Source organism: Mustela nigripes, chromosome 3 (assembly GCF_022355385.1).
Source record: "Mustela nigripes isolate SB6536 chromosome 3, MUSNIG.SB6536, whole genome shotgun sequence".
Classification (NCBI taxonomy): domain Eukaryota; kingdom Metazoa; phylum Chordata; class Mammalia; order Carnivora; family Mustelidae; genus Mustela; species Mustela nigripes.
This window is the reverse complement of record NC_081559.1, coordinates 40,420,819-40,439,628: the sequence shown is the minus strand read 5'-3', so window position 1 is coordinate 40,439,628 and position 18,810 is coordinate 40,420,819. Positions and strand designations below refer to the sequence as shown.

General features: G+C 42.7%; 1 protein-coding gene across 7 annotated transcripts in view; it reads left to right on the top strand.

The window, feature by feature from the left end:
* Positions 1-18,810, top strand: part of USP40 (ubiquitin specific peptidase 40) — a 76,800-nt gene that overhangs the window by 34,026 nt on the left and 23,964 nt on the right. For all 7 annotated transcript variants that reach the window (XM_059393751.1, XM_059393750.1, XM_059393752.1 and 4 more), the window contains 9 exons: positions 701-782; positions 2,619-2,790; positions 5,287-5,371; positions 6,956-7,026; positions 8,116-8,435; positions 10,726-10,849; positions 12,411-12,468; positions 17,049-17,102; positions 17,851-17,939. In XM_059393751.1, coding sequence (XP_059249734.1) covers positions 701-782; positions 2,619-2,790; positions 5,287-5,371; positions 6,956-7,026; positions 8,116-8,435; positions 10,726-10,849; positions 12,411-12,468; positions 17,049-17,102; positions 17,851-17,939 — 1,055 coding nt within the window. The remainder of the gene's footprint in view (positions 1-700; positions 783-2,618; positions 2,791-5,286; positions 5,372-6,955; positions 7,027-8,115; positions 8,436-10,725; positions 10,850-12,410; positions 12,469-17,048; positions 17,103-17,850; positions 17,940-18,810) is intronic.

Here is an 18,810-nt window from a genome sequence, read left to right as displayed (position 1 = left end):
AAATAATTAGAGCTGTATATAGATATTCATGTTCAAAGGTGTTTGTTACTCCCATTATTTTATAATAAGGACTAGAAATCACCTTAAATACCTACCAGAAAAAGATTGGCTATATTAACTATGATATTTATAGAATGAACTCCTGTGTAATCATTTAAAATTTTGGAGAAACACAAATCTGAAGTGAAAAGCACGTTACAGATTTGTCAAATACGATCCCAGTCTCACTTTACATAAGTGTGTGCACGTGTATGTAGGTACATGTGTGTATACAGACACATTGTGTAGGTTTAGAAGGAAGACCACAAGTACATACAACAGGTCTTAACAGTATCTTTTGGGAATGGGATTACAGTAATATCTATAAGATATCTTCTATATTGTAAAAGTAATTTCCAGAATTTTTATGGTGGCAATTACTACATTTGTTATCTGGAAAAAAATAGTGGGTGTTCTTTTTAAAAAAGTATGCTTAAAGAGAATTGAAGAAATGGAATCCTTCTAGCATGGCATAAAGAACTGTTTATCTTCCATTTGTTCCAGTGTTTCCATGTTTCACGTGGGAAGACAGGTCCACAGGAAGTTAGCATTCACAAAGGTAGTTAGTAGAGGCTTTCTAGCTCCCAGCACATTCTTGCCAGAGTCCCAGCCTCCAGATTCCATTTAATCAGCCCACGTTAATGAAGTGTTCTTTTCACAGCTCAAGCTAATCCAAGATATGGGGTTCCATGTCATTTGCTGAGTGAAATGGACGCAGCCAACATTGAACTGCAAATAAAAAGGTAATTTTAACTTACTTTTAGAGTTTGAATGTTTTTTTTCCTGGAGAATGAGGATCTCATTTAGGTCTTAAGTCTTCAATCAGGAAAATTAAAAAGGAAACAAAGTCAACTCATCAGTGCCTGTGTCTGTGTAGCTGCTGAATTTTTGTAGGCAGAGTATCTTACTTTGAAATCATCTTTATCTGTGAGAGTGAATGAAACGATGTCACATAAATGGCCATTGCCGAGTAGGGATGAAGCCTCAGAAGCCTGGAGAAATCAGTGAACATGCAGGACATTAAGTGAATTGTATCCTGGCCCATCAGGTGATTCCCAAGGTAGAGGGAGCCTGGGTGAAAGTCAAGCCTCAAGTGCAAAGTCTGCCCCCACCATACACATAGGATGACAAACAAGATATTTAAGATATGTGGCTGAGGAGATACAGAACACAAAGTTAAACAATACAATGGTGTCAACTGTTAACAGCACCATGACAGTGACTATATCCCAATGCTATTAACTAGCTTGACCGGGCCCCTGCGCAAGGCCTCCGCCCGAAGTCCTGGGGGGTGCTGCCACCCGGCGTGCCCGGGAAGCCCTGTGGCAGGCGGTGTGCGTGCTGGGACGCCGACACCGCGCACCGGCCGCGTTCTGGGAGCCTCGCGGCCCTGGCCGGACGAGGAGCTCCCGGGTTTGGCACAGAGGCTGGGCCATGCGGTGGTTGCTCGAGGAAAGGCCAGCTCCCGTGAGTTAAGTAGTTGTGGGGGACCCAGCACTCAGTGACAGAAGACCAGAGGCGAGTGAGAGGAGGAAATAAGGATTCTGCAAACTACCAGGCTTCATGTCCGTCCGAGCAGACACCTGTAATGGGTTATCACGGGCCTGGTTTGTGAGGACTTGCTGATTTCATCTTCTCTTTTGCGGTCTTGCCTGGAATCCTGAAGAACTGTGTCCTCATTTGCTCTCTGCTGAGGTCGGTGGGGCGCTTGGTTAGGGAAGTGCATGTTCTCGTGGACTCCTTGTGGCCCCACGTGGCTGGCTGATTATGTAGCCAGCATGTGTTCAATATTTTAGTCGTTGGCTTAAAAACTGGGCCAAAAAAGAAGCAGGTAGATTGAATGGCAAACCACTATCAAAGGAAATTAAGACATTAAAAATATAAGAAGTAGGGTAAAATATCTTAAACAGGAAAAATAACCTGCGTGAGTGGGTGTGGACTGGCAGTGGGTGTTCACAACCACAGCCGTAGGGGTTTCGCCAGCCAGCACTAAGCTTTCTAATGTGGCCATCAGAAGAGCTAGTGCTGTCTTCGACCACGCGAACAGGATTGTGTCAGGAGTTTTGGAGCAGTGGCGGTGGCCTCATCCAACAATCCCTGGGCCAGACTGCCTGGGGCAGAATGGTCGGGCACCAGCTCCAAGGCCGACCAGCGGATTCAGAGGCGAGCCGCCTCTTCCGGTCTACTCAACCGGAGAGAGTGGGCTGGAGGGTCATGAGACCCACTTGAAATATTTTACAGAAGGGCCTACAGAAGAGCATTTGCCACAATTACAGGAAAAGGTTTCTAGCACATTTGTAACTATATTCTCAGGATTAGAAGAGTTTGAGTTTCAATACTTAGAGTAATACTGTATGGTGTATACTAAAATTTATTTTGCTTGGAATTCATGCTGGCAGAGCTGAAATTTTGCTATTCATTGAGAAATTAAAATGTGTAAATTTCGGCACATGGAAGAAAAGGACATTAATAATCATAATTAGAACAGAGAATTTATTGTAAATCAAGTATAATTGGTTTGGGATGAAACTGTGTTATAAAAACAGAGCATTTATGTATTTTTTTATGCTTCTTTAAAGGGCAGAATGGGATTCTACAAACAATAATTTAGAGTTACATCTCCACCTGGGCCCTCATTATCATTTATTCAGTGGGGCTCTGCACCCAGTTGTCTCTAAAGCAGAAAGTGTGTTGGATTTAACCTTTGATAAAAGAAAAACTTTAGGAGATCTGCGACAGTCAATATTTCAGGTAATTTAGCCTTGATTCCTCTTAATTTAGACATTAAGGTCCATCTCAAGGTAGTTTCTCCTTTTCAAAACCCCATTTAGGATTCAACTATTTATTTTGCAAAGCACTTAAGAAAATTCTACATCTCCCACTTTCCGAGGGTCGAGCCAGATGTTCTCTCTTTACTTGTGCGTCTTTTCCTTCTGCACAGGCGAGGCCCGCACTGTCCAGCCAGCAGGCTTTCAGGGGAGAATCAAGCCTGGTACATTTTATTTGTGGTAGAGAAGAAGTAGAAAGCTATTTTTTTTGGTGGGGGGGGTTGGTTTATTTTTTGGTTTTTGGTTTGTTTTTTTTTTTGTTGTTGTTGTTGTTGTTGTTGTTGTTTTGGAAAGGAGTAAAAAGGTAAAGATAAGCATGTTGCTGGGGCACCTGGGTGGCACTGTCACTTAAGCATCTGCCTTCAGTTCAGGTCATGATCCCAGGGTCCCAGGATCGAGCCCCACATCGGGCTCCCAGCTCAGCAGGGAGCCTGCTTCTCCCTCTGCCCTTCCCTTCACTCATGCATGCTTTCCCTTTCTCTCTCGCTCTCAAATAAATCAAATCATCTAAAAAAAATAATAAATAAGCATGTTGCCTAAAACCAAGAACTAAACAAAAGCAACTAATGTTTCTCCCTTTCCTAAGTATAGGATAGCACTTATTACCAAAATTTTTCAGGGAAGGAAAACACCTTCTATTGTGCAGTGAAAACAAGGATTGTTGTAAATCCTTGCCTCCCAAGTAATTGATCCACGTGTGTTTTTAGGACAGCAGTGCTGTTCATTTTACTTATAGTGCCTTCCTATAAGTTATGTCCTTTGGTTCTTTAATCTCAGGATAACCTGAAGGTAAGCTAACCCCATTTTAAAGGTGAGAAACGTGTGATTTAGAGAGATCTAGTGACTTGCCCACAGGCAGCCTTCTGGTTGTGGTAGAACTAGCCTCAGCCCTGGTTTCCTTACTTTTTCCTTCCTTTTCACCACACTTCTTCACCTCTCACTACTTCCTGATCAAGGAAAAGGGAAATAGAAAATGTAGTTTTAGGGGCACTTGGGTGGCTCATTCAGTTAAGCATCTGACTCTTGATTTCAGCTCAGGTCATGATCTCAGGGTTGTGAGATCGAGCCGTGAGTCAAGCTCCACGCTTAACGGGGCATCTGCTTGAGATTCTCTCTCTCCCTCTCCCCCTTCCTCTAGTGTGTGCTCGTTTACTCAGGCTCTCTCTCTAAAATAAATCTTTAAAAAAGGGGGGGAGCTTTTATTTTTGCAGAAATAAATGAATTTTCTCGGAAACTTATCAAGGCCCCAAATTATTAGCTTTCTTTAATTTTTCTCTTGTACAAAGCAAAGCAGGCTAGTTTCTTTGTTAACTTTAGTTGACTTGAATAATGCTTCAGGGTTGGATTGGTATTAGGATTTCTGAAATTTCCTAATGTTTCTGAACTTTTGCATTAAAAGTTCATCCCTGAGCCAGTCCCGCAGTGTTAATATAAGTGATCTTGGGGAGCTGCCTTGTCTAGGGGACCTTTAAAATGGAAAAGACCTACCTACTCACTTTCATAGGTTTTAGATTCATTCCAGTTTGCTTTCTGGTGTTTGAAGTGTACGTCACTGTTATCCTAGAAGTAGGCGCCTGGCAGGAGGCTACAAGATTGATGCAGTTAACTAGTCATGTGTGTAAAGAGAAATTTATTTTTTTAAGATTTTATTTATTTGAGAGAGAGGGAACACTTGAGCAGGGGTAGGGGCAGAGAGAGAAGTAGACTCCCCACTGAGCAGGGAGCCCCACATGGGGCTTGATCGCAGGACCCAGAGATCATGACTTGAGCTGACGCAGACGTTTAACCGACTGAGCCACCCAGGCGCCCCAGGAGATTCCTTTTTACGAGACCCACCGTGTGCTATTGTGGAGAGAGACGAAATGGGACTGACTTTATGGGTGATGTTCCTCTGGTAAGATGACCAGTCCCCAGAGTCTTGAATCTAGAAATTTAAAAAAACAATCCATGGTCATATGGAAACTAGTAATGCTACTTTTTTGAATTTATGATGAAAAACATTCCTTTCAGAGAGCAAAAATTCTGATGTGTGCTAGAATCCGTGCTGCTTTTCCCTGAACGATGCTAATTAAACAAATGATTTTTGCTCTTTTGGACAAAGATCTCTGGGCTGGCGTGCTGCTCAGTTTGCCTTCTGATGAAAGTGGTCTTCCTGTCAGTTCAGTACACCTGTTCTGGTGCTCGCTGCTCATCATGCACGCGGTGCTCTCCAGTCACTGGTGGCTGAGATCAACCGTTTCTGGATTTGGTGAACTTAGCACCAGTGATGTCTTCTTTGGTGTTGGGCGGGATGGTTATACTCAGTTGCTAGCTCCCCATGTCGTCTAAACATATGAAAACTAGTTCGGTGGTGTTCTCTTACCTAGAAATGTGATATTTATGTTCCTTCTCATTGTTCTCTTTTCTTAATATTCTATAGCTGTTAGAATTTTGGGAAGGAGATATGGTTCTTAGTGTGGCAAAGTTTGTACCAGCAGGACTTCACGTTTACCAGACGCTTGATGGTAAGATAAATGTTAAAACATTGCGACTCATTTCCTATATTTGTATTTCGTGGGCTCATCCGTGCTCTTCTGCTCATGGCCAGTCTTTCCCCCTACCTACTACTTTCTCACCTAGGCTGTCATCACATGGTCAGTCTGCAAATAATTTATTTGATTTCTATAATGTGTAAATTTTGCTAACACAGAAATATTTTCTGTTTTTTTGAAATTAAGGCTACCTCTCCAACAAAACAATCTTTAGAAGGCTGTGGGAGCGCCTGCGTGGTGCAGTTGGTTGAAGCATCCAACTCTGGGTTTCAGCCCTGGTCATAATCTCAAGAGGGTGAGATTGAGCCCCATGTCAGGCTCCGTGCTCAACAGGGAGTCTGCTTAAGACTCTCCCCCGCCCCCAACTCTCTTTTTCTCTCTCTCAAACAAATAAATCTTGTAAAAAAATAAAAAATAATAAAAGGCTATGAAATTGTGTTTGTATTACCACAGATTTTTTTTTTTTTTTAGCAAAATGGTTCAAACCCTTAACATTGTGTTTATATGGCTTAATTTTTTTTTCTCCCAATCTCAGCTTCAGATTTTGTTTTTTGTTGTTGTTTTTGTGGTTTTTTTTTTAAAGATTTTATTTATCTATTTGACAGAGAGAGACACAGCGAGAGCAGGAACACAAGCAGGGGGAGTGGGAGAGGGAGATGTAGGCTTCCCACTGAGCAGGGAGCCCGATGTGGGGCTCAATCCCAGGACCCCGGGATCACGACCTGAGCCAAAGGCAGACGCTTAACGACTGAGCCACCCAGGCGCCCCAACAGCTTCAGATATTGTAGTAAAACAAACAGAAGTTCTTGGAGAACTTAAAAATATTTACAACTTGTGAATAATAACAAAACAATAATAATAGCAACTGTAGTGACGTTTATTTGGGACTCCACTGCACCAAATCCAGAGATAAGTTTTATATAAATTATCTCTTTTGATTTTCACAAGATTCTTTACCTATATTTCTTGAAGTTTGGGGACGCAGTACACAGGACAGACAGCAGTTTCGTGCTGGGTCGGGCCACGTGCTGGAGAGCTTCCCTCCCACACACAGTGTCGGGTTCCGTCAGCGCCTCCCCTGCTCGTGTGCTCGCGGAGCTTCCGTAACAACACACGGAGATGCTTACACAAGGTGGAAAAAAACCCTAAAGACTACAGTGAAAAGCATAAAGATAAAAATAATCTTTTTTTTTTTAAGATTTTATTTATTTTTTTGACAGAGAGAGATCACAAGTAAGCAGAGAGGCAGGCAGAGAGAGAGAGAGGAGGAAGCAGACTCCCTGCTGAGCAGAGAGCCGGATGCGGGACTCGATCCCAGGACCCTGAGATCATGACCTGAGCCGAAGGCAGCGGCTTAACCCACTGAGCCACCAGGCACCCAAGATAAAAATAATCTTAAATAATGCCAAAATAATAAATGTAATTACTGCCTTTTTCTTAAGTTTCCTTGGTGAAAATGCTTTTTCAAACAAATATTTAAGTGTCTCAGCTCTTTCTTTAGTTTGATTGTTTTTGGTGATTGTGACGAATGGTCTCACTGATGAGCTCATGTTTTAGGAGATGACCTGACACTGTGGGAAATGGAGATTGTGGACGGGGAAGACCTCTTTGTATGGAATGGGGTGGAGGTAAGCACGGATTAAAGAGATACTTTGATGGTTTTCGATTTTTTTAAGTGTCTTGTAAGAAAACTTTCTTCAGTATCTGCGAAGGTAACTAGATGCTAGAAAATACCTGAAATGTCTGACAAATTTTAGGTACAGTCAGTGTTAGTCCTATGCTAAGGAGATATTTGTCGAGCACTTCTGCAATGCCAAGTGCTCATATGAAGGGACATAGTCAGTTAGTCCTTCAGGCTGTCCTGTTGTAAATAATCCCACTAACACGGGCAGCAGTAGGGTTCTGTGCTTGCTCCCTGAGGGAGTTCAGGAGGGGGTAGGTAGCTACCCTGAGTTAGGGCCGTGACCTGCAGGAGAAGAGGGGGTTCTCCAAGTCGGGAAAGGAGTGAGCAGCATCTTACCCACTCTGTGGTCTGTCATTGGTCCATCTCATATATTTCCAAAGCCTTTTTCTTTCTGCTTCCCCTTTCCCCCTGCCAAGTCTTTATTATTATTGCTGAGGACTCCTGCATCTCTGTCTCCACTCCACATTGCTCTCCTAGAAAATAAAAGATGGCTAAGAGAAAGTTTCGAAGGAAAATCTAAAGTACAAGACATTTCACTTAAAGAAAAAAAAAATTTCTCTAAGAGTAGTATGTAAGATTTTATTTATTTATTAAGAGAGAGCATGGGGTGGGGGGCAGTCAGAGGCAGAACCAGACTCCCTAATGGGCAGGGAGCCTGCTGTGGGACTCGATCCCAGGACTCCAGGATCATGACCTGAGCCGAAGGCAGTCACTTTAACCAACCAAACACCTAGGCGCCTTTTAAGACTAGTCTTTTAGGGACACCTGGGTGGCTCAGTCATTAGGCGCCTGCCTTCAGCTCAGGTGATGACCCTAGGGTTCTGGGATTGAGTCCCGCATTGGGCTCCTTGCTCAGCAGGGAGCCTGTTTCTCTCTCTGCCTGCTACTCTGCCTGTTTGTGCATGCTCCTTCTCTCTGACAAATAAATAAAATCTTAAAAAAAGAGAGAGAGAGAGAATCTTTCTGTGTGATTTTGTTGACTTGATTTTGGCAAATAGAAACTGTACTAATGGTTGTCTTGGTATTATTGTAGGTTGGTGGCATCCAGATTCCAACCGGGAACGACTGTGAACCTCTGCTCATAAATGTTCTTCATCTAGCAACAAGCAGTGAGGGGGACAAGTGTCAGCAGTTGGTAGAGTCTCCACATGTCTTTCCGTCCAATGCACAAATGGGTGAGGTGCTCACCACCCTGGCAGGGCCCATGGGTGTCCTCTTCATCAACGCCACTGACCCTGCCGAGGAAAAGAACTGGGTCACCATTCCCAGGGAGGACCTGAAGAAGACTTTCAGAGAGCTGGGCCTCGGGAACCACAGCTCGGTTCTCGTTCAGGATTCTAGAGATGATAACAGGTACCCTGCTGAAACATAAGAGAATCGCTTTTTAAGTTATTTAAATGATAGTTCTGTCTCTTGGAACTTGAAAGCTTTATCTTAATACTGATAATAGTTCAGTATTTTACTTTTGTTTCTAAACATTGCGTCCTGGATATGTTCGTATACAGGAGTGTTCTGAGTTAGGCAGCTTGGAGGAAGGTGATATTATGTTGATTTTTCAAAATTTTTATTTGTTGGTAAATAAGATGACCAAATAACGTAGATATAGATGAGATATAATCTAGATTAGTTGTTTGTAAAGCAAGGTCTTGTCAAAACTGAAGGCACATTCTCACAAAGAAAGTTCCTGAATCTTTTCATGAGGAGGATATTAAGATCCAGCCAAGTGTGTCTGTTTTGTCACAAGACCCCCATAAGGCAATTCAGGTTTTCATTGTAATCCTTTATCTGAGTCTTGAGACCCTCCCAGCTTCCCAGAGAGGGCAGGTACGTGGGGGTGCATGCTCTCTTGGTTCCTGTGAGTCGCACTGGGAGCCCAGAAGTGCCGCCTGTCTCCGTTTTGTTGTCCACGTCTGTTATGCTGCTTTTCTGTAGTCAGTGTGCACTGCCCTGTAAACCCCCGGTTTCCATATGTTGAAGATTTGAGGTTGCGAAAAACAGTTCGTTCCCTGCTCGATCAGTCGGAGTCTCCATATTGTCACTGACAGTGGCTGTGACACAGAGGCAAATTGTTTTCCAGGCATATGTTTTTGCACTTGGTTTCTTTAATTTAAATGTTTATTATATGTCCCTTTATAAGAAATAATACACGGGATGCCCACATGGCTCGGTTAAGCATCTGACCCTTGATTTTGGCTCAGGTTGTGATCTCAGGGTTGTGGGATCAAGCCTCACATCGGGCTCTGTGCTGGGCTTGGAGCCTGCTTAAGATTCTCTCTGCTTTCTCCCTCTGCTCCCCCCAAAATTAAATTTAAAAAAAAAAAAAAAAGTCACACGGCATGTATTAGAACTTGGGAAGTATAGAAGTGAAGACAGGAGGCTGAAGCAGCGTCCGTGCCTGGCAGTCACCATTCGCCTTCCTGTTGCCCTGAGCTCAAGTAATTGGTTTTTTAGTTCTGAATGTTTTTTTCTTTTTAAGCTTACTAATGCTTATTTCACGGACAGTTAGAGCCTGCTTCCCCCGCTCCGTGTCTACAGACTCTTCACAAGCCTCGCTGTGCGGCTGTGCAGCCGTCAGTGTTGACATTGTAGCTTTCCGGATGCAGGAGGCAGTGTGTGCCGGGGTGAGGACTGGGCCACCTGGGCTTGTTGGCAGCTTTGTCGTGTCCTGACAGTGTGATTGTGTGCAAGTCACCTCCTCTCCTTCTGCTCAGTTTCTTCTTCTGCAAAATGAGGGTAAAAATCAGTGCCAGCTTCCCAGAGCCTGAGGGTTGGGAGTTCAGTGCTTATGGAGCATTCGCACATGGTTAAAGGTGGGGTGTCGTTGTCACTGTCCTCATCCAGTTCTTCGCCACAATTGGGGTGGTCTTCAGGGAACATCTTTTTGCTAAAACTTTGCTGACCTTAGGACTGCTAGCTCAAGGGACAGCTGAGATAAAGAGATAGAGAGTAGAATTGTGTTTCCGATACGCACTCCCAGGAGGACTTCTGCCCACAATTCAGCACCTCCGTGTGAATTAGAAAGCCACTCCTTCCTCGGGAGCCTTTACCTACTATGTATAGGAAAATTTTGTTAGAATAAGACACCCTACTTGTTCTCTTAGGCCATCTGCTGTCATAAAATAAAACTATTTATAATAAACATAAAAATACACAGCACGTGTGATGGGAAAGATATACCCACTTAAATGTGGCCTTTATGCAGAGTCTGTCTGTACAGCCTGCATGGCTGTCCTGTTAGTATGACGCTGGATCTAAATCCTCTGGGCAGGCTTCTGGCATCAGTACTCTGAAAGCTCGCCTCGTGAGTCCCCTGGGCAGGCCGAAGTTAGCAGCAGATTATTCCTCAACAATACTTCTCTTTGAAAAATGTGGCAACACAAAAAACAAAACAAAAAAACATGGTAATAAATTATTTGTATAAGTCAGAGCGTACTTGGAGTGGAAATAGACTGCGTGCCCAGCTGCCTAGCACTGCCCTAAAGAGGTAACTTTCTTAAAGCCAGCTTCATAGACCGTGGTCACCTTTAATTTGTCACATCAAAGGACACATGCAGAATTTTGGAAGTGAAGGAGCAGTATTAATTTTCTGATCCGTAGAAGCGCTGTGTAAAGACACATGTCTTAAATGTCTTTGTTCCCACAGTGTGCTCCTCAAACAAGGGAAGTGGTTCAGTGGTATGAGTGAGATCAGCTGGCTCCAGGTTCAAAATCTATGCGGATTAGAATCCGAAGAGAAGCAAGTAAAAATATCAGCAACTATGAACACAGTGAGTAGATTATAGTTCAAGTCTGGTAGACAGTTTTCTAGTTTAACAGTGTTTGATTTAAAAGGCAGTACCTGAAATCTTCCAGAACGCTTGTCTCAGTGGGTTTCTACAGCTTAAGAAATCAACTTTTGGGGGCACCTGGCTGGCTCAGTCAGTAGAGCACACAGCTCTTGATCTCAGTGTCGTAAGTTCAGGCCCCATGTTGGGCATAGAGTTTAACTTAAAAAAAAATATGTTGGGAGAGGAAATCAATATTTTATTGTTAATATTTGATTACCACTCATTTACCTATATTAGCCCTTGACATGTTTCAAGAAAATATGTGCTTTTTTTTTCCATCCAAAGCTACATTAGAATAGAGGATTTACCTATTTAATTAGTTCATGGAATCCCCTAGCTTTGAAAAATATAAAACGCTATTTTCCCACAGTCTTGTCTCTTATTTTTTAAACCAGGCATATATTTTTTGTGTTGTATTGTTTTTTGGTGCTTGTTTTTTTAAGCTTACCTGAAATTGTTCTACATCATACTCTGTACTCTTATCTAAAGCCATCTACTCTTAAAAACAGAGTCCTTCCATTTTCCACTTGAAGACATTGACCCTGATTTCCTTAAACATCATTCCTGCAAACGTCTCTTTATATTCATGTGGTCTGAATTCATGAAGTTTGTTTTTTTTTTCTAGAACATCAAAAGAAACCTTTTAGAATGTTTTCTATAAATATTATAATTTCTTTTTTTTTAATTTTTTATTTTTTATAAACATATATTTTTATCCCCAGGGGTACAGGTCTGTGAATCGCCAGGTAATATTATAATTTCTTACGGTGCATTAGTATCTGTTGGCACAGTAGAGGGGACAGTATAAAGCCAGCACTCCGGAGCTTGGCAGACTTGGCCCCCCCACCCCACCCCCTGACCCTAAGTGGGAGGCTTTGGTGAAGTCCTGGTTGCTCCAGTCCTCATTCCTTCTTGGGGTGCTGTGGGGAACTGCTGGGAGGTTCTAGTCCATGATCACCAACATCACTTTCACCCCTAAATTTCCTGCTTCAAGCCCTAGAGGCACTTAGCCTTAACTAAAAAGAAAAGGAAGAAAGCAATCCAAAAGTAATTTAAACAAAAATTTTAAATAGTTCCCTCAGATTAGTATTGTCCATTTTGATTTCTTTTTAAGTTCATTGGCCCTGAATTTATCATTTTTAACCTAAAGAAATATGATTAACTGTATTTTCTTTTGTTTACTCTTGTTAGAAAGGTTAGTGTGGGTTTTCAGCTTTTTGCCTTTGTTAGCTGGAATGGTTACTTTAGCTTTTTGTCTTTCTGTTTTGGTTACCATCGGTTTGGTAAAGCCTTAACTATTTAAGGTCCCAGTATTTGCTTTTAACTTGGTAGAGGAGAGGAAATGAATATCCAAGATGGAAAAAAAAATCTTTTTCCAGTAGGCAGAAACTTCTGTCCAGTAACTGGTAAGTCAGCTGAGTACGCAGACACTGGCGGCCTCCGCACCCTCCCCTCCCGTTGTTCTCACGCACACAGTCACTAGTTGCTTTCTCTGTTTTAGGTGGTGTTTGATATTCGAATCAAAGCCATAAAGGAATTAAAATTAATGAAGGAACTAGGTAATCATTTACATTTGCTTTCGGGTTTTTCTGGTTTAATTTAGTTTTGTTTGATTTTTGGTTGAAAAAATATGGGAGTACGGGGACGCCTAGGTGGCTCAGTTGGTTAAGTGTCTGCCTTCGTCTCAGGTCATGATCTCAGGGTCCTGGGATCGAGCCCCACGTTGGGCTCCCTGCTTAGTGGGGAGTCTGCTTCTCCCTCTGCTTCTCCCCTGGCTTTGTTCCCTCCCTCTCCCCCTCTCTCTCAAATAAATAAATAAATAAAGAAAATCTCTAAAAAAAAATATGAGTACAAAAAAACAATTTAGGGAAAATTCACATACCTACCACCCCACATGGATAAGTGTTAAATTAACATTTTGTCATTTTGTTGTTGTTTGAAACATTGGAAATAAAGTTAAATTCTCTCTTTTCTCCTCCTGGGACCTATTCTCTCTCCCTCCCCAGATGAAACCAGTATATTTGATTCGGGTGTCTTCCCTGTGCATTCACATTGTTCTGTTGATACTGTGTTTCCATTCCATATATCGGGGTACATATATTTGTATATTGTGTTTTCACATTTAATTTCTGTCATACTGAATACAACATCTGAAACCCACTCTTCACTCAGCTTTAGGTTTTAACAGCTTTATTGAGGTATAATTTATAGACCATCACAGCCATTCAGAGTATGAGTCAGTGGTATTAGTAAACATACAGAGTTGTACAGCCATAAGCACAATCCAGAACATTCCATCTCTCCATAAAGATTTCTTGTGCCCCTTTTGCATTCCAAGCCCCGATAGCCACTTATCTACTTTCTGTCTCTCTAGACTTTTCTGGACATTTTAAGTAAATGGAAACCATGTAATATGTTCTTCTCTTAACTGACATCTTTCACTTAGAGTAGCAGTTCTGAGGTCCGTCCATGCCTTAGAAATGTGTTCCTTTTTATTGCTGACCATGTTCCACTGTATGGATGTGTCACAGTTTGTTTATTCATGCCGCACTTGATCGATATTTGAATTATTTCTGGTTTGGGGATTTTATGAATAACGCTTATACACAGTTGTGGACATGTTTTCAGTTCTCTCGGATAGATCTGCAGGATTGTAATTGCTGGGTCACAGGGCACATTCATGTTTACCTTTATAAGAAACTGCCATTGTACTTTGCTGAGTGGCTAGACCGTTTGCATGCTCACTCGCAGTGTGCCGGCGTCGCAGCTCCTCCACATCCTTGGCAGTGTTTGTATCCGTCCTGTCAACTGTAGCCGTGCTGGTGGCTGTGAATTACTCTCATTGTGTGTTTAATGGATTTTCCTAGTGCAGTGGTGGTGAGTACTGTTGATGTGTTTACTGTCAGAACTAGGGAATTTAACAAGAAGTCAAAATTAATACACAGAAATCCATTGTATGTTTACTAGGAACCCCAAAAAATGGGAAATGAAATTAGGAAAACATTTATAATAGCATAAGATATCATGAAATACTTGGGGATAAATTCAGTGAAATATGTGCAGGACATATACGTTGACAAGAAAATATCCCTGAGAAAAGTCAGAGAACATGTAAATAAGTGGAACGCTGCACCATGCTCTTGGATCAGAAAACACAACATTGTTAAGAGGTAAATTCTCCCAAAATCCATTTGTAGATTCAGTGCATCCTCACTCAGAATCCTAGAGGAGTGTGTGTGTGTGTGTGTGTGTGTGTGTGTGTGTGTCAGAGAGAAACTGACAAGCTGACTCACAAGGAAACGCAAAGAACCTAGAGTATCCTGTTTGAGGGGAGAGGAAAATGAAGTGGGAAGAGTTACTCTGTTTGATTTCAAGACTTATTCTAAAGCTGTAGGATCGAGACCGTGGGTCCTGGCACAGGAGCAGATGTAGAGTGGGGTCAGCAAGCTGCCTAGGCCTGTAACATGTTTCTGTGCAGTCACTGAGCTGAGAATAGTTTTCACACTTTTAACAGCTCCTTTTCGGCAATAGAGATTATACGTGGTTTTTGAGTCTAAAATACTGACAGAGCACTACATTGGGAATCCAGAACTAGGTGCAGATAAATAAAAGTCCCTTGACTTTCAACAGAAGTGCCAAGGTAGTCCCATGGGGAAAAGTAGTGTATTTCCAGCATAAGGTGCAGGACCAATTAGCTCTCCATAGAGGCAAAGATGAACCTCTCACTTTGCTTTACATCATGTAAAATATTAATTCAGAATGGATTGTAGACCTCAGTGTTAAAACCATTTCTGTAAAATTTCTAGGAGAGAACTTATGAGAAAAATCTTTGTTAATTTTATCATAAGGAAAAGATTTTTTTTTTAAGTTAGGACTCCAGCACAAACCATAAAAGGAAAAAACTAATAAATTGGGCAATATCAAAATTTAAAGTTTCTATACTTCAAAGGGCATTTAAAAAGGCAAGCTGCAAACTGGGAGAAAAAAATTTGTGGCACGTTTGACACAGATGTGCATCCAGGTTATATAAAAAATAATAATAAAAGAAATACTTGTAAGAAGACAACCCAGCCCAAATGGGGAAGACACTTTACAGAACACCTACCTATGGATGACCCATAAGCACAGGAAAGATGCTTAGTGTCATTAGCTATGAAATTGATGAGCTGTCCCAGTGGGACGGTTAGCGTTAAAGGACCCACAAAACCAAGCTTTACCGAAGACATGCAGCAGCCCCCATGCACTACTGCTGTGAGTGCAAGATGCTAGTAACTTTGGTGAAGAGCTAGCTTGCTTGTTAGGAATTTAAACATTCACTTACCCATCCCGGGTGCTTACCCAAGAAAAATGAAAGCACATCCTTACAAATACTCTCCGTAAATATTCATAATGAAAAGGTGGCTACAGTCCAAAAGTCCACAAGCCAGTGGATGGGTGAGCAAATTGTGTTGCATCCTAATAACAGGATGCAGGTCCTCAGCACGAGCTTCGAACTGCCACCCCCTGCAAAACCCAGGTGACTCTCAAACAGTGCAGCGCAGAAGCTGGACACAAAGGAGCACATACTCTCATGACTCCATTTATGTGAAATTTTCGAAACAGAAAACCTGTGCTTTGGTTACAGGGACGGAAGACTGGATAGCAGGGGGAGGTGGCCTGCAGAGCAGCATAAGGGAATTTTGGGGGGTGATGCAAATCCCATCTCGGGTTTGCTGGTGGTTGCTCAGTGTTTAGCTCAGACTCCATACACTTAGGACATGTTGTATTGCAACTTATACCTCAAATTGACTAAAAGCGTATAGTTTATTAAAATGAGCAGTTTATCATCTTCCCGTGAAACAGGTCTCCCTTCTTTCACTCTTGTCCCCCTCCAAACCATTCTCCTTTTGGCAAGTGACTCAAAACCCAGAGTGCTCCTTCCCCAAAAGCCAGCATCTTCACACCTGCAAGAATAGGGCCCACTGGCCCTAATCCATTTAATAAGCTTAAAAACCACCTGACCTATTTCACACAGAGGCAGTCTGCACGAATATCAGTTACCAGGGCTCATTACATAACGTCAGCCAGCCGACAGCATGGTTCCAGTGTCCGCTACACTGGACGCGAACGGAGTCATTGCAGAAGTGCAAACTTTGCTACTGACTCTCCTTTCCGCAGGTCACTACCTAAATAGCAGGTGTGCATCAGGATCAGGGACCAGTTACCTCCCTCTGAAGTGTCTGGTATTCATTTCAGCACAGCAGAGGGAATGGTCTGTTCCCTTTCTCCCATGGTAAGCCCATGTGATGTCTCGCTGTCAAGGCTAAGGGAATCGCTTCCTGAAGGTGAAGGTGCAGCAAAGAAAGTCTGCAGAGGGCTACAGGAAATCACCGGCTGTGGGAACGTTGGCACTGCTGTCACTCGAGAGACGATATTGCCAGGAGCCTTCCCATCGAAGGAGCCCCCTGCAGACCCTTCATGAGATTGAAAGCACAAAATAGGAAATTCTGGAAGCAGAGCCAACCGAGAGGATGATGGTTCACTCAGGGATAGAGAAGATGCTCACTCCAAATTGTGAGCACACCAAGAAGCAAGCCCTGTGTAAACGAGTCTTGATGTTTTCTACCAAAAGAAAAAAAAAATTCTCAATGTTTCTAGTGCTTTAACTTGCGATGTAAATATTAATTCTACTATTTTTAAAATTTCATTGTACACATATAACTGCAGAGATTTAACTGTTGTGACAACAATGTCGAGAGGTCCGGGCGCCTGGGTGGCTCAGTGGGTTAAGCCTCTGCCTTCGGCTCAGGTCATGGTCCTAGGGTCCTGGGATTGTCGAGCCCCACATCAGGCTCTCTGTTCAGCAGGGAGCTTGCTTCCTCCTCTCTCTCTCTGCCTGCCTCTCTGCCTACTTGTGATCTCTGTCTGTCAAATAAATAAAATCTTTTAAAAAAAACAATGTCGAGAGTCCGTGGACAGCGGCAGTGTCCTCATGGGGACTCCCCGGCCTTCTCGTGGCCCTGAGCTCCTGTGCAAGCTGAAGACTGCCTGTACTTGGGGGTTTTTTGTTTTGTCACTCATTGTAGCTTTCCTAATGAACACAGTAGAGCATCTCTCTTTAGTTGTTCTGGTGCACTAACCAGCTTCTTTTTATTTGTAGCTGAGAACAGCTGTTTGAGACCTATCGACAGAAATGGGAAGCTACTTTGTCCAGGTAAATCTTCATGGTAGCCTCCAAAAACGGATACTCTCATACCATCGATCTTTCTTATGCAAATGATGGCTTCCGGCACCTAATATCCTTCAGTCGCCTTTTAGAAACTAACTTGCTGGACTTACTGTCATCCCAGGACAGCCTTCACGTATTATGGAAAATCATAACCAGAAATTCAAACCCTTCTGTTTGAAAGGAAAACACCTTTTCTGATGAGCTGATTCTCATTTTAGGCAGTTGTTTTGATCGAGTTACGTCTTTCTAGATTAAGTCAGAGCGCTTGCGCTGCTCATGTTATTGTGATAACAGCCGCGGAATAGACTGTTCTCACCTCTGTGACGCCTCCTGTCATTAGACTTAGTTAAGTGATGGTCACCGCAGCAGCTTTGAGCGTGCAGGAGGCAGGTCCACCGCTCTTGAATCAATTCGGAATATCTAGCTTTTAATCCATGCAAACAGTGGCTCTTTGATGTTTATGAAGTATGAATCTCGAACTTTCATAGCCGCCTCTTATTCCTTAGCCTTGTTGTACAGAGAGGAAGAATATATTCTAGAGTATGGAAATGGAAAATCGGAGCCGTAATGCAGGTCATCCTTTTGCATGGAGCACGTCTCCTGTTCTTTCTTTCTTGACGTTTTTAATTTTCAAAGGAAGGCTGACTTCAGTGGATTACTTCGTGTACGTTTTCAGTATATTCCTGGAGGTAGGAATTAATAACATTCATCCTGTTCTCCGAATTCTTTGTAGTGCCGGACAGTTACACTTTGAAGGAAGCGGAACTGAAGATGGGGAGTTCCCTGGGACTGTGTCCTGGAAAAGCGCCAACCTCATCTCAGGTAATGGGGGGTCACCTGACAGAGTGAAACCACCCTTCCCAGAATCAGAAGTCCTTAATCTCATCATTCCCACCATAACTACTGCACCAGTAATCATTTCCCTTAGAAGTTTTTTTTTTCTTTCTTAAATGACACCTTGTATGTTAGGCATACAAAGAACCATCTAGTCCTTTGTGTTTAAATAAAAAATACTAGTGTCAGAGCATACTCATAACGTTCTTTTCCTGTAAGAATTTTGTGGTTCAGGGGGACCTTTAAAATTGAGTGGCCACCTTGTTTGAACCACCTGTTTCATAAATTCTAAAAAGCACCCCTTTTCCCCACATTTTACCATCTGCGAGGCCGGCGTCCCTCTTCATCTGTGGCATCTGTGACTGTTTCTCTCTCAGTGGCACAGAAAGTGATGAGAAACAACCAGCAGCATCTTAAAGTTAGTGAAATAGAGTATACTGATTCTGGACTGAATTACTCTCTGCCTTTGTTTTTAATCAGTCCTCGTTCTCTGCATAAAGTATTAGGTCAACCTCTGCCAGAAGGCCTGCCTATTTAATAAAGTTTCATTACCATCCAAAAGTCACGGTGTCCTTCCTGGTAAGACTGTTTCGAGGGAAGCTGGACTCCTGTCAGGATCCCTGTGGTTCCTGGATCCACTTCATTTGTTTCCCAGCTACCTCCTCTCTAATCTGTTCTTCCCCTGAACTTGACCACCTAGGAGTGCATGACAAGCTGGTAGGAAAACGTGACAGGTGAGACGGAGTTCGAAAGGACAGGGAGGGCTATCGGGAGCTGAGCTCACAAACGATCAGATTCGCTGGACAGAAAATCAGATCACAGCCAAATGACCCAGAGCAAAAACCCAGTTCATGCTCAC